Source organism: Falco cherrug, chromosome 19 (assembly GCF_023634085.1).
Source record: "Falco cherrug isolate bFalChe1 chromosome 19, bFalChe1.pri, whole genome shotgun sequence".
In the NCBI taxonomy this organism is placed as follows: Eukaryota; Metazoa; Chordata; class Aves; order Falconiformes; family Falconidae; genus Falco; species Falco cherrug.
Window position 1 is genome coordinate 5,672,094 of NC_073715.1, and position 21,813 is coordinate 5,693,906.

The 21,813-nt window shown below is 53.9% G+C and overlaps 1 protein-coding gene across 2 annotated transcripts; it reads left to right on the top strand.

Annotated features, from left to right (window-relative positions):
- The first annotated feature begins 2,130 nt into the window (after positions 1-2,130).
- On the top strand, positions 2,131-18,763 carry SLC4A8 (solute carrier family 4 member 8). Of its 2 annotated transcripts, none has more exons than XM_055696422.1 (24): positions 2,131-2,282; positions 7,353-7,437; positions 8,087-8,221; positions 8,601-8,736; positions 8,951-9,111; positions 10,022-10,210; positions 10,408-10,496; positions 10,618-10,775; positions 11,103-11,190; positions 11,674-11,820; positions 11,971-12,059; positions 12,562-12,736; positions 12,910-13,043; positions 13,666-13,911; positions 14,013-14,118; positions 14,474-14,635; positions 15,317-15,430; positions 15,773-15,934; positions 16,446-16,697; positions 17,223-17,291; positions 17,385-17,558; positions 17,658-17,795; positions 18,173-18,273; positions 18,659-18,763. In XM_055696422.1, exons 1-24 carry the CDS (start codon positions 2,238-2,240, stop codon positions 18,744-18,746), a joined length of 3,243 nt encoding a protein of 1,080 aa, XP_055552397.1. In that variant the 5' UTR covers positions 2,131-2,237; the 3' UTR covers positions 18,747-18,763. The 2 variants fall into 2 exon arrangements, with proteins under 2 accessions (XP_055552397.1, XP_055552398.1); XM_055696423.1 differs by having other exon boundaries at positions 7,356-7,437.
- Positions 18,764-21,813: the final 3,050 nt, after the last annotated feature.

The window sequence follows — 21,813 nt, forward strand, 5'->3', positions numbered from 1 at the left end:
GGTGGAAGATGCTCAGTTGTTCAGTTTTTTTCTAATGAAGGAGCCTGGGATATGTGGAGGGCCAAGGGGCTGCCCAGGTGCTGGGGGGGGGCATGGGCGTCCTGCTGCGTCCACCCAGGCATACGCGGGTGCAAATGTGCCAACTCCGTGCACCAAGCCGTGTGTGAACGCCCCCAGACTCCGGTATCAGACTTTTTGGGGGCCACGTTTTCAGAGGAGCCAAAGAAAACGGCGATCCCATGGGACAGGAGGGGGAGTTTTAATCCCTCGAATGGGAGAGCAATAAAAAATTTCAGTTTTCTGCAGCAAGAACAATATTTCTTGAAGAAAAAAAAAATAAATCGCTGGCTACTGCGGTTGCCCCCGGTTTCTAAATCATTCTGGTAACTGTCCTTGGAAATAAGGGAAAGGGGGATCATCTCCCCCCAATGCAGCAGGATCCCATCTGTGCCACCAGCGAGGACAGGAAATTGCTAATGGCTCTGTTAATTAATAACTGACCCTCTATTTTCATCTCCCATTAATGGAAGAGAAATGTTTCTTGATCCCGTTGTGTTTGGACCTGAGCTTAAAGAGGCTGAAACTGGGAGATGGAGCAAAGAACGTACATTTTCCAGCAATTCCATAATTTTCAAGTATTGCTTTTCAGAGTTTTAACTGACAGCGGTATCTTGGGCCCGTGGTTTTGGGAGGGGATTTTATGTTTCATTTAAGATTTTTTTGCCTTTCTCGGGGGAAAAACAGGCAACTGGGGCAAGTGGGAAGGGCTAAGGGGGTGATGGTTGCAGCAGGGCGATGCTGCCGGTCACCTACATGGGTGATCAGTGTGGGGGTTGAGCTCAGCTCCTCTTGAAAATATTAAATGCTTTTGGGGTTGTAGAGGACACAAAATTGGAGCGGCCAAAGCAGTCTAGAGCCCTCAACCGCTCCGGGCACACCGTGTTCCATTTTGTAAAATGCCCACTGGAGGGGGAAACACCCATTGCCCCCCCCAGCCCCCCATCTCTGACCCTTTCCTGCTGGGCAGTGGGATTTTTGGAGGAGCAAAGAGCCAGGCTGGCCCGGAGCTGGGGGCTGCGGGGTGGGGGCAGCGCTGGGCGGCTGGGGGTGGCAGGTTGGGTGGGAGGATGCTGGAGGGGGCCAGGAGGGGTGCTGGAGGGGAGCTGGGGAGATGCCAGAGGGAGCCCGGAGGGGACCAAGGGGTGATGCTGGGGGGTGAGATGCTGGAGGGGATGTTGGAGGGAGTCGAGGGGTGCTGCTGGAGGGGATTGAGGGGTGATGCTTGGGGGGAATTGAGGGGTGATACTGGGGGGGGGGGATGCTGGAAGGGATACTGGAGGGAATTGAGGGGTGATCCTGGGGGGGGATGCTGGAAGGGATACTGGAGGGAATTGAGGGGTGATGCTGAGGGGGAGATGCTAGAGGGGGTACTGGAGAGAGTTGAGGGGTGCTGCTGGAGGGGATTGAGGGGTGCTGCTCGGGGGGAGATGCTAAAGAGGATGCTGGAGAAAATCCGGGGTGCTGCTGGAGGGGACTGAGGGGTGATGCTGGGGGGGAGATGCTGGAGGGGATTGAGGGGTGCTGCTGGAGGGGTATCAGGGTGCTGCTGGGAGGGGAGATGCTGAAAGAGATGCTGAAGGGGATTGAGAGGTGCTGCTGGAGGGAATTGAGGGGTGATACTGGGGGGGGGGGGATGCTGGAAGGGATACTGGAGGGAATTGAGGGGTGATGCTGAGGGGGAGATGCTAGAGGGGGTGCTGGAGGGAGTCGAGGGGTGCTGCTGGAGGTGACTGAGGGGTGCTGCTCGGGGGGAGATGCTGAAGGGGATGCTGGAGGAAATCCAGGGGTGCTGCTGGAGGGGATTGAGGGGTGCTGCTGGGGGGCAGACGCTGGAGGGGATGCTGGAGGGGGGTGCTGCTGGGGGGGTGCTGCTGGTGGGCCCCGCGGGCGATGATTCCGGAGGGGGGCCGCTCAGGTGCTGGAGGGGACGGGGCGGGGGGGGGTGATGCTGGCGGGGGGCTGCCGAAGCGGGGCCGCAGCACCCCCACCGGGCGCTGCCCCCCGGCCCCCCCGGCCCTGCCTCCTCCCCCCGCCCGCCGCCTCCTCCCGGCCTGGGCGGGGTTTGGCCCCGGCGCCGGGAGATGGTGGAGCCGGTGTGAGCGGCACCGGGGCGGCAGCCGGCTGCGGCCCCCCTGGCCCCAGCCCCGGGGGGGTGCCCGGCCCCCCCCGGCCCAGCCATGCCCGCCGGCAGCAACGAGCCCGACGGGATCCTCAGCTACCAGGTGGGCGGCGGCGGCGGGGGGGGATGCCCGGTACCCCGGGGCGGGCCGGGGCGGCCGGAGGATGCTCCGTGGCTGCTCACTGCGGCATTTCCGATGGGGGGGGGACGGGACAGGGGGAGCAGGGGGGGTGTGCCTGGGGGAGACAAGGTGTCTGCAAGGGGGGGTGCACGGGGGGGGCTGTAAAGGGGCGTGCGAAGGTGGGTGAAGGCCATCTGCAAGGTGGGGGGGGGGGGTAAGGGGGGCGGTAGTTCTCTGTAAAATGGGGTGCTGGGGGGTGCACGGGGTTGCCAGGCCTCTGAAGGGGAGTGTGAGGCATCAGCAAGGCATCTGCAAGGTGGGGGGGTGGGGGCGCAAAGGGGGGGGACGAGGGGTGCTCAAGGTGGGTGCAGGAGTGATGTGAGGAGGGGACGAAGGCACCTGCGTGTTGGGGGGCCTCCCTGACCGGCCCCCCTTGTCCCTTCGATGTGACCCCCCGGTGATGCTGCAGGCCCTCGGAGCGGGGGACAAAGGGGGCTCAGCTGTTGTCCCCACCAGAGGCTTGCATGGATGCAGCTGGTGCCGGGGTGCAGGCAGGAGGCGGCTGGGTGGTCCCCCCTCTTTCAGCATCTCCTTGTCCTGGGGAGGGCTTGTCCGACTGGCCGCTGCACCCATGGGACCCAGCTGGAGGAGCTGCTCTCAGTGGCAAATGAGAGGTGGGGTATCAATTAATCTGCCCTGAAATTACAGCTTATGGGGAAGACTGGAAGGAATTTACATGTTCCTCAGGAAGGAGTGACAGTCATGTCCTGGTGATGCTCGGCCATGAGGTGTGTTCCCCGGCCACAGCCCCACTTTGGGGCTCTGGAGACCTGTCCCCTCCCATGGCAAGCACCCGGGTCCAGTCTCTGTCACGGGTCAAATCCTGTCCCAGGAGCTGGGGGACATTGTTGGCCACCACCATAGCAAAGGACGGAGCCACAGGGATGGTGGCTTCATCCGGGCAGGGTGGAGATGGAGAGGGGCAAGGAGGGAGTGTCCTGCTCCGCCACCAAAGCAGTCCCCCAGTTTGGTCCGTGTTACCCTCATCCCATAATAACAGTGGGATCAGTTTTATTAATTACACTACGGGTGAGATTAGTTACATTAATCCTCCCCCTCACTGCCAGGGGCCGGTTCTCCTTGCATGCAATGGGGCGAGGGGGCCAGGACATGAGGTTGGCTGGCTCATGCGATGCTTTCGGCTTCCCCCGGCACCAGGAGATCTTAGAGCCAGACCTGAACTTCTGCTTTGTGCTTTTACTCATCCTCAATTACACCAAAGCTTCCCCAGGGAAAGATTTTTCTTTCTTAACCAGAGGAGCTGCACTGAGACAGGTAAACTGAGGCAGGACACTCAAACCCCCTCTCCTGCTGGGACAAAAATATCACAGCAAAGTAATATTTTGGAGAAGTTTTCTTGAGATGGATGTGGGGAGAGGATGCACTGAGCTCATGACACCAAGGGCTTCACTGCAGCCGTGTCGATACAGGCTTTCCTCCTTTGTGCCCGTGATTTGTGATTTCATTTTTACAAGCCATAATGACTTTCAGCCTCCCAACAAAACCAGCTTCAAAGCAGCCAGCCGGAGCTTTGCGCTTAGAAAACAGTGAAGGGGAACAACTCTGGCTGCTCCAAAACTCAAAAGGGAGCGATGCAAAACTCGGCATCCCCTTTCCCAGCCCAGCTTTGATGATTTGCTGTTTTCTAGGCACCTGTCAGCAGTGGAGAAGGATGGAGAGGGAAGGCAAAGCATCTGCGAGTGCTGGTAGCCATCCTGGGATGTGGTAACTTGCTTTCTGGAGGCATCTCTCCTTCCTGCTCCATCCCATCCCAAGCCCATGGGTCCGCAGCCCCGCAGGTCTATTAAATACTTAAGTCCTCCAGCAATTTCCTCCGTGAAATAACCACTCCGAGCCCACTTGAGTGGCCTAAGCAGAACTGAGAGTTTTAAGCAGAGCTGTTGCCTTCGGTGGCATCGCCGTGCAAGGCTTGCCACCATTTCGGGGATGCTGCAATGGCCAGGGAGGGGCGGTGGGATGCTCAGAGCATCTCACCCTGGATCCAGAGGGGCCCACTTGTACCGTTTCCTCCTATTTTTGCTCCTGAAGCTTTAATACTAAAGCAGTGGGGATCCGAGCTTGGATCATGATGGGATTTTAACTGATTAGACCTCGGTGTCACCTTCCTTCGCCGTGTTATTTTACACCCAGTGTCGCCTTTCAGGGCAAGCCAGGCAGTTAACCTTTGTGCTGAGCGGCGATGGGGAGGAAGTTCATTAGAGCAAATGAATTTATAGGATGGAAATGACAGATTAGCTCAGCTTGGAAAATAAAGTAGAGCTGGAGGGAGCGAAGAGTGTCAGACCTATCGCTGCTCTGGACATTTCCGTACCGTGCCAGGACTTGGTTTGGCTGCTGAGGATTTATTGGAACACCAAAGGGTTGGAGGCCGTGCCAAAGCCAGATCTTCCTGAAACGCCCTGATTTTTTGCTGGAAATTTTGATGAACATGAGTGCCACCCCATAATGGTTATGACATTTCATGACCATATAACATTTCATCCCTCACTTGTATTGTGATAGCGTGTGCTTTTTCATACGCACTAATGCTGCTTTCGCCCCAGCAGGATGTGGCGTTTACAACCCATTTCTCTATTCCAGGTAGTTTTTGCTCAAAAAAGAGCTGGTTTCTCCCCATCCACTAAGTTTTCCAAGTGGGAAGAATCTTGAGGTGCTTGGCTTTGTGTAACTGCCTGGATCCGCGTCACAGATGCTGGCTGCAGAACGGTCCCTTGTTGTGTCTCTGGAGTTGGGGTGCACTGACCTCCCCTCGGTGGGGGCTGCCCCTGTGTCCCAGGGGGCTCTGACCCCCTGACGGACCTGGAGGTTCAATTATCCCCCAAAACTGGTGACAGAAGTGAGGATGAACTGGAATGGGGGTTACAAAAAGACACTTCTGGAAGAGTTACAGGTAGCACGGCCAGGGCTCTGCTGAGGGGCTGAGCATCCCCCCAAAAAGTGGGAAAAGTCTCCCCAAAATCCAATCGGCGTTTCCCCTGAGCGTGGAAGGACGCGCAGGGGGAGATGCTCTGTGCTGAGGAGGGCTGTGGGGGGCAGGTTCAGCATCACTGGTTGGAGCACAGAGGCAAAACAGTTTCTAGGAGAGGAGACTTTCCCCATGTCACACACAAGGCGTCTAAAAGCTGCGACTCCCAAATTGCTTCGTTTATTCCCACTCTGACAGCCACATAATGCGCTCCAGCTTGCGATTTTATTTAAACGGCTATTTTATTAAAATTGCCATTTCAAGAGGTTTTATTAAGCTCTTTCATCCTGTTCCTTGGCCAAGGTTGGAGTTTGGGGGTTTTTTGGCAAATCCAGAGGGGAGCAAGATGGGTTGCTAAGAAGGGAGGGAGGCTGGCGGAGGCTGCGATCAGAGAGAGAACTGGAAAGCCACAGGCGCGCGATAATCCAGCTGCTGAGTAATGTGGGCGAATGCCGGGAGCTGCTGGGGAGGGAGCAACAAGTCGGCTCTGAAATTAGTACACGTGGACCAGCAAACTCATTTCCAGACAGGAGCGTTTCTTCCTCTCACTTGTCAAATTAACTGGTGACGTGGAGGCGTGTGCTTTCCCGAGCACCGCTGCTGCGTGGCTGCAGGTGATGCTCCTCAGGCGAAGCAGTAATTTGGGGGATGAAAAGCCGCCTTCACGTTAGCGTTTGCAGCTTAAATCATAATAAGTTGTTTATTCTCTATATTTTAATAAGTCTCCATAGGTAATGCTTTATTATTAGTACAATGGGCAGCGCATTATTTGTGGTTTTCCTTGAAAATCACAGCGCTGGTTGTTGTGGGCTGCTCCCCAGTGCCCGGTGCAGCTCTTGCTTCCAGCATTTCGTCCAACAGCCCTTTCGGTTCCCCCTTTTTCTGGGTATTTTGCTCTTCTTCAAACTTCGCTTTCAGAAATGGAGCCACTGGGTGCGCATCTCGGTGCTTATTTTGGTTGGGTTAGTTTCTGGTGGCTGTGATGACGGCCATGGGCTTGCAAAGATGAACCTCAGCAATTCAATAGTCCCAAACTTTCCCCTTCGTGCCTTTAATAGAGGAATAATTTGAAAATCAGTGAAAACTGAAGCGTGTCTGGGCACCGCGGAGTTTTTCTCTGCATGGGTAACAGGTTTTGGGTTTCTTGGATTAGTTACTGTCCACGCAGGCAAGGCAGAAGGAAGGAAGCATTGGCAGCATATTTTCTTTAGTATTTTAAGCAATTGATAGCAATTAGAAGTGCAGCCTGAAGAGGGGAAGAGAGGTATCGGGAGTCTCCAGGTGGCCCTTCTTCAAGCCGCAGGGTTTGTTGAATGCAGCAGTGCTGGTGATGCCCTTCCCTGCCCTGGTGGCAAGGGGAAAAGAGAAGCAAAAAGACTTATTTCTGTTTGCTACTGTTGTTCTCCTTCGGCTTTTAAGGCACAAATGCTCTTCAGGGAGTGCGGCAGTGGAATTTCAGGCGAGGAGGGCATTGCTCTCAGCCCTTGGCTTTCTCAAGGAGAAAAATGACGATTTCTATGGAAAGCACCTTGTTTGCACCAAGGGAAGCCCAAGCCTCGTTGGGCTGAGGATGACGCTTCTCCTTCGGGGGCCTTTGGAGGGTGTTGGTGGCCATGTCCTGTGGCCAAGTGCCATCTAGTGAGTCCTGCAGGTATCACGTCTGGAGACTGAAACTTGCTGAGATCAAAAGTGCAGGTTTTTGTGTTTTTGTTTTTTGGTTTGTTTGTTTGTTTGTTTGTTTTGGTTTTGGTCTTTTTTTGCCTGAAACACTCATCCCTCTCCTCCTGTAGTAACTATTTCCAGAATCACACTGTAGACAACACAGGTGATGTTATAGGCTGGTTTGTTTGGGCACAGGAAGAAAAAAACCTGCTACAAGCCCATGTTCTTAGGGCTGTGCCTGCAGAGGAGTGATGCTCATGGACGCAGGGGTGGATGATGGCTGGGAGGATGGAAGGGAGCTCTGCACAGCCAGCCCCAACCTTCACCTTCTTCTCATTGCTAAGCAGAGACACGACGAAGAGGCGGTGATTGACCAGGGAAGAACGAGCAATGTTGTCAATATTCACTATGAGAAGGAGGAGCTGGAAGGTGAGTCCCTGCTGAGATCCTGGTGGAGGGACCAGCAGCCCAGCGCGTCTCCCCATTGCGCAGCGTCCCTGACACGTCCCTTGCTCAGTGCCACATCATGTGCACCAAAACGTGCTGTGCTTCCAAATAAAGCAGCACAATTATTTTCACATTTATTAGTATCACGGCTTTTGAAACAGAGGCAGAAAGTCCCCCCAGAGGCCATGGTGTGAGTTTTAGCCACGGGGCTGGATAATTCACGTCTTGTTGTCTCACAGGGACTGCTCCTGGCTTGGGGAGGTCAGGAGAATAATTTGATGGCTGCGGACGTGGGGCTGTGAAATTTTGGTGTTTTGTTCTGGAGTTCATTATTATGGCACCGATTTGATCTTCTCTTGTCACCTGGTGCCGTACAGAGATTTTGAACAGAATTACCTTCTGTCGCTGCTTAATGAGCAAGCCTGAGTGCTGTCCAGCCAAAGCTGGAATTGGAGAAGCGGTTTGATACTGCCAGGGCATTTTTAGATGGCCCAGAGCCATCACTTGTTTTTGCTTTCTTGTAGCAAAGCTCAAGTGAAATAGACTTGGAAATAAGGAAAAAAAATTAACTGGCGTCTGCGTCGACCATATCCACAATACTGAGTGCAATGCAAATGCCGCTTTTTTGCAGGACATCGGACCCTGTACGTGGGTGTGCGGATGCCGCTGGTGAGGCAGAGCCACCGGCATCACCGACCCCACAGCCAGAAGCATCGGAAACGGGAACGGGAGAAGGAGTCTGCCCCAACAGAGCAGGGATACCACTGTAAGTCCTGCCGTGGCATTTGCTAAACTCCTTGGGGCCACGTGGGTGCTGGGGTCTTCTGCAAGCAGGTCCCTGTGGCCAGGGTGTGTGGCTTGCTGTTCTGCCCAGGGAAAGCGGCTTTGTAAATTTGGGGTCATCTTCCTTAGAGGGATCCTGGCTTTAGGAATGGAAATGCGGGGGACGAAAGCAGCCCATCCTTAGCAGAGGTGGATTAGATCCTTCTCTGTGGCTGTGTGCAAGCCTGGACAGACCCCCGGGAGAGGGGCCAGCCCAGTATCCCTGGCTGACCCGGTGCCGACCCGATGCCCACTTCGCATGCGAGTGTGACAGGCTGTATTCGGGCATGGTAACGGGACCGGACTTTGTCTTCCGCCCCCAGACACCCCGTCCCAGAGGGTGCAGTTCATCCTCGGGACCGAGGAGGACGAGCAGCACGTCCCTCATGACTTGTTCACCGAGCTGGATGAGATCTGCATGAAAGAGGGCAAAGATGCCGAGTGGAAGGAGACGGCCAGGTAAATCCCTGCTGCTGGCTGTGGTGGGAGAGGAGTCCCCATGCCGGCAGTGCCTGTGGGCTCTGCCTTCTGCTCTCCGGCACACAAAGCTTTTGCACCCACCGGTGCTGATGTGAGGAGCCTCTTTCTCTTGCCACCCCATAGCTCTATCAAAGGGGTTGCAGAGCTGAGGCTGTTTTCTTGCAATGGAGCTGATCGCACCCGATGTCCGCAGGTGGCTGAAGTTTGAGGAGGACGTGGAAGACGGCGGCGAGCGCTGGAGCAAGCCCTACGTGGCCACGCTGTCCTTGCACAGCCTCTTTGAGCTGAGGAGCTGCCTCATCAACGGGACGGTGCTGCTGGACATCTGCGCCAACAGCATCGAAGAGATTGCCGGTATCGTGGGCGCTGCATCGCTTTGGGAACAGCCAAGCTTGGCTCGCCACAGTGCCCTTCACTCCTGAACCAAACCCTGCCCTACTGGCGGGTCCTTCCCCAGAAGTCCCACTGTGTTTTTAAGTCATGACTTGGTTTTGGGTGTACACTGGGTGTGCAGTAGCTGCACCAGCTTTTTCTTCCACTATGGGATCCTTCTGAAAGCCATCTGTGTGGTTAGAGAAGTGGTTAGAGAATATTCTCCAGCCATAAAGGACTGTCTGTCAGGGCTTAGCTCTCAGAAACACAGAGTCTGCCTAAGAGCTGAACCTCATAAAATCAGCTATTTATTACAAGCCATTTCCTCATGTTCTTTTTTTTTTTTTTTTTCCCCTTAATGTCCAGGAATTAAGAGATTTAAAGACAGATTTTATCTGGCAGATGACCAAACAGAGTATTTCTGTGGGGAAGAGAATTGAAATAATTGAAAAAGCAGCTTTGGAGAAATTATCTTTGACTGGCAGGTCTCCATTCAGCCCTTTCAAGGACTGGAGAAGTAGGAGCCGTTCATAGCACATTTCTCCCTGGGCTCAGCAATTTGCAGTCAATCGGCCAAGGAAACTCTGGGAAAGCCTGTGCTATCGAGTGCTTAGGGCTCGGTTAAATGTGTAGAGTCAGACAGAAAGGCCAGACAGGGCAAGAAAATTGCATTATTTAGAATGGGAAATAATTATCTTAGCGGAATGATGAATAAACACTTTGATGATGGCTTTTAGCAAAAGACGATTCCTGCTTTCGCTGCAAAGGCTGAACTGTATTAAAATGCCCTGGCGTTAGGATCACCTGCGTGGCACAGCCATTGCTGGGGGCTTTGGGGCCAGGTCTTGGGGGGTTTCTGCTCTGACGGCTTCATTTGCCTTTGCCATCCCAGATATGATCCTGGGCCAGCAAGAGCAGTCCGCGGAATTTGATGAGCACATGCGGGCAAGAGTTCGAGATGTCCTTTTGAAGAAGCATCACCATCAGAACGAGAAGAAAAGAAACAACCTTCTCCCCATTGTCCGCTCATTTGCTGATGTGAGCAAGAAGCAGTCAGACCTGCACCTCCTCGACAGGCCAGGTCAGGGTTCCTGGAGGGTTTGGCACCAGGTGAGGGTTCCTGGAGGGTTTGGCACCAGGAGAGGGTTTCTGCCGGGCTTTGGCACCAGGTGAAGGTTTCTGCTGGGCTTTGGCCCCATTAGACTTGTCCTGGCAAAGGAGAAGCATCCCAGCTGGTCCTTGCCTGTCTTTCTGAGTGTCTTTTCTTTTTCCTACCAGCCCAAACACTCACCCCGCATCCTTCTCCCACCACGGCAGAAGCTAAAAATGGGGTGAACCACGAGACCAACATAACGGATTTAAGCAAGGTGAGACACTCGTAGCTTTCTTATGCTGCTTGGGCCAGATTTGCTGTTGCAGACTTGGCTGGAGAGGGTGCTGTGGGCTTTGCCTTTGGGTAATGGCCTGAAAATTGCGTGTCGTGCCCAGGCGGAGCTGCACTTCATGAAGAAAATTCCCACCGGGGCTGAAGCGTCCAACGTGCTCGTGGGAAACCTGGATTTCCTTCACCAGCCCATCGTGGCGTTTGTCCGCCTGACCCCGGCTGTCCTCCTCTCGGGCATGACGGAAGTTCCCATCCCAACCAGGTCTGAACGAGAAGCACAAAGTTTTGATTTGAAGAAAAACTAACAACACAACTCCTATTTGCGCGCCTCTGGCGTCGTCCCACTCCCATCTCCTTTCCTTTGTTCCTCCCTTCCCTGCTGTGTCTTTCATACCCATTGGCCAATTTTACGGGAAGTTGGCCCAAAAATTAAATTTGCGATCGGTTTTGATGCATTTCAAAGTCATTGCGGAGTCGGTGAGCCTCCGTGTCCCCTCTTGTGCTCCGGCCTGGGAGCTCCCGGTGGTTTCCTCGGGTTCTCTTTGAGCAAGGACACGTTCTTCTGCCTCATTTTGTTTTTCTTGCCCAGGTTCCTGTTTGTTTTGCTGGGACCAGAAGGAAAAGCCCACCAGTACCATGAGATTGGCAGGGCCATGGCTACTATCATGACAGATGAGGTGCGACGAGATAAGAGATATGAATAATTTCTTCACCTCTCCTGTCTCTCTAGTAGCAAGAAGAGCTGTAGCTGCCCCAGCCACCTGCAGCTCTCCAAGTACCCTCCCTTTGTTCGCACCCCAAAGCGAGCGGGTGGATTTGCACCACCCCACATCCTGGAGGCTGAAATCCCCCCCGCGATGCATCCTGCACCTCATCCTTCTCCCCGGGGTCCCCAGCGCACTGTCCCCAGTGGTGGCATGGCCAGGGCCAGTACACCTTCTCCTCTTTAAGCAAAAGGCTGCGCTGTGCCATGGGGGATGGGGGCCTCGTGGAGGAGATAACTACAAGGACCACATTGCAGGTTTTTGCTTTTGGGGGAATATTTCCTGACATTCCCAGCGGGAAACGGGGAAATTCTCTTGCATTTAGCCAAGAGCTTATTGCACTGATAGGACATCGGAGATGGGTTGTCCTCTGACCACGCTGTCTCCTCTCGGCAGGTTTTCCATGACGTTGCTTATAAAGCCAAGAACCGGGCTGACCTTGTGGCTGGTGTGGACGAGTTCCTGGATCAGGTCACGGTCTTGCCGCCAGGAGAGTGGGATCCATCAATCCGAATCGAGCCCCCAAAAAACGTCCCTTCGCAGGTGGGTGCTGCGACGGAGGGTGGTGCAAGGGGGACGGGCAGGATGGCAGCCCAGATCCTCAAGGTCCCAGTTTGACACAGTACCCAGACCAGAAGGAAAAGAAGCTGGTGGTTACCGACACACACCTTCAGCTCACTTCCATTTGAACAGGAGAAACGGAAGATACCAGGAGCTCTCGATGACCATGCGCACAGCAAGCCGGAGAAGCACAGCGGCCCTGAACTGGAGCGGACGGGAAGGTGTGAGCTTTCATAGTTCGGGGATTTTTCTCTTTGCCTCTCAAATCTGAGCATGCCCTTTCTCTTCTAGCAGGGCCTGGGGCTGCGTGGGTGCAGTGAAGGGGCTCCACAGCACCAGCGTGGTCCCCTGGGCTGGGCGGGTGGGAGATGGGGGCAGCCAGGCTCAGCCGCAGCATCGTTGCACTCAGGTGTTCTGGATTTGGGTGGCGGCAGATGCATAAATACCTCCAAGATGGAGTTCTGCTGCTTCTCACAGCGAGGGGCTGCTGCAGTAAGAGGGGATGGGCTCTCAGCTTGGGTCCTTTTTCTTTCTGTTGGAGATGGTGGGGTTTTTTTTGTGTGCCTGGGTGCCCAGGGGCCACACCGTGGGGTGAAGGCAAGTGCTGCTTCTCAGCAAGGACAGTTGTTCCTCTCGGCTTGTGGTTGCCCTTCTGCAGCAAAGCAAACTCCATGTGCTCTTCCAAGAGACGAGCCTACAGATGTTTTATTTTCCTTCCTCCAGGCTCTTTGGGGGTTTGGTCCTGGATGTGAAGCGGAAAGCCCCATGGTTCTGGAGTGACTTTCGGGATGGTCTGAGCCTGCAGTGCCTGGCATCCTTCCTCTTCCTCTACTGTGCCTGCATGTCCCCTGTCATCACCTTTGGGGGGCTGCTGGGGGAGGCAACCAACGGCCACATAGTGAGCACCTCTCTCTGTTGGGTGGCGTGGGGGAGGATAAAAATAATGGAAAAGGCCTTGCTGCAGTGACTTTGCTTTGGATTTTTTTGGGGGCGCTTTTTTTGTGGTTTTTTTTTGTTTCCCCCAGTGGCTAGTGATTTCTTTCCTCACTGCTGCCTCTCTTCCCCGGGCAGAGTGCCATGGAGTCGCTGCTGGGTGCATCCATGACCGGCGTGGTGTATTCCCTCTTTGCCGGGCAACCTCTCACCATCCTTGGCAGCACTGGACCCGTCCTTGTGTTTGAGAAGATCCTCTACAAATTTTGCAAGTAAGGCTGGGTGCTGCGAGAGCCTTTCAGTAGAAGGCAGTGATGGAGAAAAGATGTTTTTCCTAGTGGTAGTTGTTAGAGTGGTCTTCTGTGTCCTGGGCATCACATGCTGCTGCTTTAGCATGTGATACGGTGCAAGAGCCCTGGGTCTCCGAAGGATGGGTGGGATTGTTTGGGGATTTTAAGGTTCAAGTGAAGCAGTGGGAGCAGGAGGAGGAACCACAGGGATGTGGAGTCCCGAGGTGGGCTGCACAAGGACGAGGAGGTGATCCCCTCTGGTTTGGGAATGAGGGAAAACCAGCTGGTCTTGATGGTAGGGCATCAGGGTGATCCTGATGATCCATCAGGGAGACCACCTTCCCCAAGAGGGACCTGACCTCAGTTAGCCTCCAAGGCGTTAACTCAAGAGAATTGTTCAATAATGATAATGAAATATGGGCCTCTCTGGTGGCCCCCACCCCGCACCACAGCCCTGGGGCGGTCTGTAGTAGCACGTGGAAGGTGCATTTACCACGCGCAGCCTTGACACGCTCGGAAATGGCTCCCCGTTTTCCCTGAAGGCAGGCAGGGCTCAGAGCCTCTTGCTGGTCTTTCCACCCTTTGTCCTGGTTTGGTTTCCCAGGGAGTACACGCTCTCCTATCTCTCCCTGCGGGCGTGCATTGGGCTGTGGACTGCCTTCTTCTGCATCGTGCTGGTGGCCACCGACGCCAGCTCTTTGGTGTGCTACATCACCCGCTTCACCGAAGAAGCCTTTGCCTCCCTCATCTGCATCATCTTCATCTACGAGGCGCTAGAGAAGCTGAGTCACCTGCGAGAGACCTACCCTGTGCACATGCACAGCAAGCTTGACTTCCTCACCACCTACTAGTGGGTTTTTCCCCCTAAAATGCCGCTGCCCCTTGGCAGGGGCTCAGGGCTGCACCTCCATCGCCTTTCCCTTACCCCTCTCTTGACCTCTCTCCTCCCAGCTGTAAGTGCGAGGCACCAATTCATCCCAGCAATGACACCCTGCGTTTCTGGGACAGCAACAAGATCGATGTGTCTGGCATCACCTGGGAAAATCTCACGGTGTCTGTAAGTGCCCCGAGCCACCGCTTCCTCGCGCTGCGGCCGCGGGGTGCACGAGCGTTTGCGTGGTGCAAAAGCCAGAGCCCTTCAGGTGATGATGGGCTTCCAACCGTGCCAGCGCTGCTCTGAAAAGTCATTGCTAAATGTAACGTGTGGTGGTAACCCGCTTGGTTCCGCGAAGGAGAGAGTCTGCCTTGTCCAGTCCACCTTGTCCCCAGCATCACTGGGATGTAACTGTCCTTCTGGAAGCAGCAGGCACAAGGTCATGGCCCTTGGAGCAGGATCCTCAGAAGCCCCTGGTTATCGAGGCTGTCTTGCTGCTCATGTGCTGCCATTGTGTCCTGACGCTCTGTTTCTCCAGGAATGCCGGCATCTGCGTGGTGAGTTTCAAGGACCTGCCTGTGGACACAACGGCCCCTACGCGCCTAACGTCCTCTTCTGGTGCTGCATTCTCTTCTTCTCCACCTTCGTCCTGTCGAGCTTATTGAAGAAGTTCAAGACCAGCCGCTACTTCCCAACCAAAGTAGGTGGAAGATGGTGGCCAGCAGCAGTGTCCACGCTCATTTCCCAAGGTGGCTTTCCTGGAGCACTGAGCAGTATTTGCCACCACTTGGTCAAGCTGGGAAACGTTGACGTTGAAGGCCAAGCGCTCCTTCAGCCTGGATGGTCCTCGCGCGTTCCCGAGAGCGCAGCGTGACTGTCGCAGTTCCCACCTGCCCCACGACCTGCCCCAGAGGGCATTTTTTCCTTGGGCAATGGGAAATCAGGCCCTCCAAAGTTTGGTGGTCTGGTCGGGGTTTTTCTCCCACCTTCTCTGCGTTATGTGCTCAAGTTGCCTTCGATGAGGAGCTGCACAAACCCCGCTACTTCTTCCTCTTGAGGAACAAATGATGCTGTGGTGCCTTACCCCCATTTTAGCTGAGTGTGGCTGTGGTGGCAGACATCTGTTTTCCTTTTTAAAAAATTTTTTTTTAAGGTTGTTTTTAGAAAAACCTTTTTCAACCTAAGAAAACTTCCTTTGTGGCCTGGCAGCAGATCTCACAGGACAAATGCAGCAACAATGTGTAACCAAGGGATCTGGCTGCACGTCCTCAGGGTGGTGGGGTTGTTACCCAGCCCTAACATCCCTGATGTCCCAAGCTCTTCCGTCTCCCATCATGGCCCTGTTTGTGATGCCCCTTTCCGCTCTGCTTTCTTGCCCCAGGTACGGTCCATGGTGAGTGACTTTGCGGTTTTCCTCACCATCGTCATCATGGTGCTCATTGACTTTGCGATTGGGATCCCATCACCGAAGCTCCACGTCCCCCATATGTTCAAGGTAACGGGGTGTTTTGGCATGGTGGAGCTGTTTTCAGCCCTTGGGGGTACCACAAGGTGATGCTGGGGCAGGACAGGGCTGAGTCTGGAGGAGATGGTGCTGGTGTGACCATCTCCTCTTCCAGCTCCAAGGGCTTCGTTTCCTCCTGGAAATGAGGAGACGGCCCCAACAGTAGATACCTATGGGAGAAGTATCTGCCGGTGCTTGCAAAGAGGACGCTGGCGCTGCTGAACCCCAGGGAGAGACCGAGCTGGGAGGTGCCCTGACATGGGGGTGCAGAAAATGACCCCTACCCCAGGCCAAAGCAGCAGAGATGCCGCTGATGTGTGTGCTTTGTTGCAGCCGACCAGAGATGACCGTGGGTGGTTCATCAACCCCATAGGACCAAACCCATGGTGGACGGTGTTGGCTGCGCTGATCCCAGCTCTGCTGTGCACCATCTTGATATTCATGGACCAGCAGATCACGGCTGTGATTGTGAACAGGAAGGAGCACAGGCTGAAGGTAAGGGGCTGCAAGAGATGACCCTGTCCCCAACCCGGTGCGGGCTGCACGTATGGGGAGAAGCTGCTATTCCAGCTGCTTTGTGAGGGCATTGCTCCAGGGCAGGCTGCTCCCCGGGGTTAATGGTGGCAGAGGGAGCTAAAGGCAGGGGAGCTCTGAGGAGCAATCTTTTGGAGGAGCAAATGAATCTTAGAGCAACATGGAAGACCGTTTTTTGTTTTAAAATGTCAGCAGCAGCTGGGGGAACAAAACACTTGGAGCTGCCAGGGATAATGCAAGTGGATGAAATTTCCTTATGAGTGGAAAACCCCAGTCTCTCTGTCTGAGCTCCTGCCAGATTGTCATGCAAGGTGCTTGCACAAAGACTGGATAGATCCGGGTTTGTTTCCCGTTCTTGTTTTACATCTCCAAGAAGTTGGCTTGGTGCTCAAGTAGGGTTTGAATGTGACTTGTGATGTTATCCCTGCTCCTGTGCCGTGGGATGCTCTGCTGCTTGTTTTGCTCCCCGCAGAAAGGATGTGGGTACCACCTGGACCTTTTCATGGTGGCTGTGATGCTGGGGGTGTGCTCCGTGATGGGGCTGCCCTGGTTTGTGGCTGCGACCGTCCTGTCCATCACCCACGTGAACAGCCTCAAAGTAGAGTCTGACTGCTCGGCTCCAGGAGAACAACCCAAGTTTTTGGGGATACGAGAGCAGAGGGTCACTGGCTTGATGATCTTTGTGCTCATGGGCTGCTCGGTCTTCTTCACTTCTGTGTTGAAGGTAAGAGGAGAAGGCAAAATGCCCAACACCCGCGAGAGTTTTGGAGGTTATACAGAGCTAGTCCCCTCTAGCTCTTTGGAGCAGTGGAGCGGAGGAGGTGGTGATCCCAGCGCTTGGGGCTTGACCCATGGTGGGACCAGCTCAGTTATGCTTTCCAGCACCCGTCTGTGTTCCTCCCAGAGAGTCATCTCATCTCTGGGCTCAAAGTAGGGGCGTTGCTTTTGCATGTTGCTGCAAGAGGACGTAGAAATGTTTTTCTACCGTCACATGGGTGAAATGGCCTATTTTCCTCCTACCTGTCTGGAAAATAGGATTATTCTGATGAAGTGTAGCTCAAAACTTCAGCCTAAAGCAGAGCTTTAGCTCACTGGCACAAACCTAATCCATGATGGTTACAGTCCGGCACATCTGGAGCCCTGTGGGAACTGGAAAGCTTTAGGCAGTCTTAGGCGGTGCCTGTAGAAGGCAGTGGTGATACTGACAACGCAATTTAAACCAACAGCTTATTGCATTCTTTTTTCCCAGTTTATACCAATGCCTGTGCTTTATGGTGTCTTCCTCTACATGGGCGTATCGTCGCTCAGAGGAATTCAGGTACGGCCTTGTTGACAGCATGCAGCGTGTCCGCTCCCTGCTATTTCTTCTCCATGGCAGCAGGAAACAAGCAGCATCACTTTTATTTTGCAGTTCTTCGATCGCTTGAAGCTGTTTTGGATGCCAGCAAAACACCAGCCAGATTTCATCTACCTGCGGCACGTCCCCTTGCGAAAGGTGCATCTCTTCACCGTGATCCAGCTGATCTGCCTCGTCCTGCTCTGGGCCATCAAGGCATCCCGTGCCGCCATCATCTTTCCCATGATGGTAAGCGCTGGGGCTGCTGGGCGTCGGGATGCTTGCGGCATTGGAGTGAGGTGTAGCATCACCTCTGGCCTCACCGTATCTCCCCTTTTATTCGGGAAGGTGCTGGCTCTCGTTTTTGTCCGGAAAGTGATGGATCTCTGCTTCTCGAAGCGAGAGCTCAGCTTTCTGGATGACCTTATGCCAGAAAGCAAGAAGAAGAAGTTGGATGATGCCAAAAATGAAGCCAAAGAAGAAGAGGTAACACTTGCTGGGGCTGGACACCTCCCTTGGGCTGTGAGATTTGCTTGTTTCTGTCGCAGTTTGTCTTTAAAAAATGTTGGGGGAAGATCGGAAGGAAATAGAAATAGATCCTAATAGTCAGGATCCCACCTCGTAACCATCTTTTCTGAAATTAGCGGTGAGTTGAACGGTTGAATAGAGGTATGATTTTTCAAATGAGCCTTATGATGAAGATGGTGATTAGTATTATGATGGAAAGCTTTGCTCCTAGTAGTGTTTTTACACGGCTGCCCCGTGTCAGGAGGAGAGGGCAGGATGCAATGTTTTTACGGGGTGTTTCGTTGATCTCCACTTTGATCAAAGACACAGAACTTGATTTGTCCCTTCTTGGGCAGGAGTCCCAGAAGATGATGGAAGCTGCTGCTGCTGCAAATTCAGTTCAGCTGAAACTGGGGAAGACCAGCGACTCTGCTATCCCAAAGCCAAGCAGTGACAGGTAAAGCCTCGCCAAGTGCCAGGACCCTTGGCAAGATGAGTTTGGCCAGGTTTCTCCACTTGCATCTTTACTGAGGAACCCACAGAAACCAGCAGTCGGCTTGGGTGGAAAAGTTTTTACGGGCAGGGCTGCAGGAGGTGAACGCAGGGCTCAGACCCCAAGCAGAGCGGCCTCAGGATTTGTGTTTGACCCCAGTAAGAGCCTTTGCACAGAGCTGCTGCTCTGCAGCTCTCAGGCTTATCCCCCAAATTGCCTTGTCCAGCAAAACCTCCTGTGCTTCTGTGGAGCGTCGGCACTCTGGGCCCCCCTGTTCTTGCTGATGCTAATGCACTTGGTGGCATCAGTTCCCGTAATCATGGAGTGTTATGCAAACTATTTATTGCAGGGCTGATCCTTCAGAGATTAATATCTCCGATGAGATGGCAAAAACGACCGTATGGAAGGCTCTCACTATGAACACGGAAACACTCTGAATCCAGGAGGAAACAGGTAAAGGAAGGCATGTGACCATAACAATGCTCCTCTGCAAGCAGTGGTACATGCCTGTGGTTTTCCTGTGCTTTGGCCAGCAGTGCTGGGAGCAGGCAGCAAGTACCACGGCACGCAAACCAGCTCCTCTCTGCTGGATGGTCCCTTGAACAGGGCTGGATCAGCTGCAGCTGGCACATCTTCCACTGATGATGCTCTCTTTTTTTTTTTTTTTTTTTTTTCTCCCCCCCCCCTGTTTTTCTGTTTAGGAGCCTTGACTTTGACTTTGAAGGAGAGGAGTGAGAATGTGACTCAGGGATGTGCCAACGCAGACACGGGGAGAGATGGCTTATTTTCCGTTGGAGGATTCCCATTAAAGCCATGCAGATGTTTTCAATTGTCCTTGGTGTGCTTCAGGCATTCAGTATCTCTAGACCATCAAACTGAGGTGCACATCACAGTCAGTGGGAGTTCGGTGTTGTTAAGCCTCCGTGTGTACGTGTGTGTGTTGTTGCAGTTTTGTAGTGGTAGAGGGACTGCTACCGCTTTATCATTCAGTGCTATTTTTTTAATATCTAATTCCTCCTCTCCTTTCTCATTTTTCAAAATATAAACTCTGACTGTACAAAATAATTGTATCTGATGCGTTGTCCGCTTTCTTCTTCATTACCAAGTCTTTGGTCTGGTTTGGGGTCCTTGCTTTAATATACTCTTAGGTCTCTTAGTGAGATGATGCCCCCCGTCGTGGGGCAGCGTAGGGAGGGTCTGAGCAGCTGGGCTAAAGCAAAGGAAGAGCATTTGCTCTGTGCTCCAGTTTCGCACTGGTTTGCTTTGGGTGGGTTTTTTTTGGTTTTGTTTTTGTGGGGGTTGTTTTGTGTTCGTTTTTTTTTGTTGTTGTTTGGTTTTGGTTTTGGTTTTTTTTGCTTTGGCTCTGCCACCAGCCTGGAAGTGGCAAATGCCGAAATGCCACCTTCTTGTCCCCTAGCTGTGTCAGGGAGCACTTAAAATCCAACACCTTGAATAGACTGTATGGTCGTGGGAGTGGCCAAGTGGGACCTGGGGCTTTGCCCCTGGGCTGCCTCCTCCATCCTTCCTCCAGTTTCCTTTCTTTTGTATCGCTGGGACTTGTGTCTTTTTGTTTACTTCTGTCCTTGCAAAGTCCCTTCTCTTGCAGGGTAGGATGAACCGGGAGGAAGTGGGAAGGTGCCTTTTCCTGCCCCCTTTCCCTGCTGCCTTGCAGGAAGAAACTGTTGAGCAGAGATGGGTTTTGCACACTCTGCATTTTGGGTGTGTGTGTTGGGCTGTGGTGTCACCACACGCACTATGTGGTCGAGTGGGTGGCCGTGGAGCCGGGAGGAGAGGACAAAGCAGGAAAAAAAAGTCCCTTTGCAGCCCTCTACCTTGCTGTGGGCTCAGCACATGGTCCAGGTTCTCCCCTGCCCAGCTGGGAGGGGAGTGCACGACCCCTCCTGCCATCAGCTTGTCCCATCTGCTGCAGGACCCTTTTTGGAGGGTTGGTTTGATGCGCAGCAGCGAGGGGTTGCACCTTGGGAAGGGAAAGAAAAGATGAAATTGCTCGGTCAGGATGAGAGCGGCAGGTCACCCAGCAGGGCAAAACCCACACTGCTCTCGGGGGGGGGGGGGGGGGGGGGGAGCGTCTGCAGAGCTGTAGTTTGACTGTCAGAGGAAGAAACTATTTGAGGAGTTTTAGCCCTTTAAAAGGAGGGGAGGAGGGGAAAAAAGGCTTGGGGGAAGGGAGCGGGCAGAGCCTGGGCTTGCTCGGTGATCGCCCTCCCTCCTGCGCCTGGCTCCGAGCGCGGCGCTGCGAGCTGCTGCCTCCGCCGCCGGGGGAGGATCCCGCTGGAGGAGATCCCTGATCCCTCTGGAGGAGATCCTGATCCCTCCGCCGCTGGGAAATCCACTTGAGTTCCCATGGAGGGACAGGCTACGAAGGCAGCGACCTGCCGCGGGGGTGCTGGGTGGTCGTGGTCCCAGTCCTGCCCCTCAGACGCACTGGCTGGGCTTCACTACAGACAGCTTTGCTTTTCCTTTTATTTTGTTTTTCCTTGTGGAAGAGAGGAGGGCTGGGGGCTGCGCTCCCCCCCGGGGCGGGGGCTGGGGGCTGCGCTCCCCCCCCGGGGGCTGGGGCCGTGTTCAGCACGTGCCAGGCGCCCCCCTGCAAGGAAGGGGGTTCAATGCGGCGCCGGGGTGCGGGTCTGCGCGGGTGGGCATCGCCCCTGGGCTCAGGGAAAAGCAAACGAGGGTCCTCGGGGTGCCCCAGTGCGGCTGTCCCTGCCCAGCGAGGCTCTGGGTTTGCTGGGTGCAGGGCTGGTGTGTTTCTTCACGCGTTCTGCGCTGAGGTCTTGCTTAGTGACTCTGGCCACCTAAAAGGTCGCTGGAAGCCCCCAGCCCCCGGGCCAGCTGTGGGTGCTGCAGCTGCCTGCCACCTTTACACCCCATAAACCCATGGGTGGCTCCTGATTTTGTGCCATTTCCATATTTCCTTGTGTGGAGGAAATTTCTACAGGGAGAAGCTCTCTCAGAAGTGTTCCTGGAGTTGCTTTAGGACTAAAAAAATAAAATAATTTTTGGAGTGACCTGGAATGCTTTAGTTGGCAGCAACCCCCCCTTCCCATGGCTGTGGGATGGGTGTTGGGTGTTTTCCTCCTCTTGGAAGCCTTAAAACAGCTCCCCAAATCTCCCATGGGCCCTTCAAAAAAGTTTCCTAAAATGAAGTGCTGGCAGTCCTTAAGCAGGGGAAAAGTTTTGAAAAGGTAAGATATAAGATGCTGGTACGTCTATCTTATTTTAATTATTCTTTTCATTTACCCTGGTGTGTTATATGTAGAAATACAGGAAATGCTTTTGTTCGGAGATGCTGAAATATATTTATTTTATTGTAAGAGATGATCTAGTTTTGGAAACGCTCTGTGTTGTCGCAAACATCCTAATTGCCCTTTTCCCTAAAACGCGAGGAATTGAGAGAAAAACGGCACCTGAGCCAAGGAAGGGTTCGGAGCCTGGGACCCACGGCTCGTGGGATCCCAATGGGATGTTCGGAACAGTTGGAGA

What these genes read in the sequence shown, in the direction of transcription:
- SLC4A8 (XM_055696422.1), top strand. Translation starts at nt 2,238, where the DNA reads ATGCCCGCCGGCAGCAACGAGCCCGACGGGATCCTCAGCTACCAG. An exon ending in GACTTCCTCACCACCTACTA is followed by an intron (nt 13,912 to 14,012) that starts GTGGGTTTTTCC and finishes CTCTCCTCCCAG; the next exon opens with CTGTAAGTGCGAGGCACCAA. An exon ending in GGAAGGAGCACAGGCTGAAG is followed by an intron (nt 15,935 to 16,445) that starts GTAAGGGGCTGC and finishes TGCTCCCCGCAG; the next exon opens with AAAGGATGTGGGTACCACCT.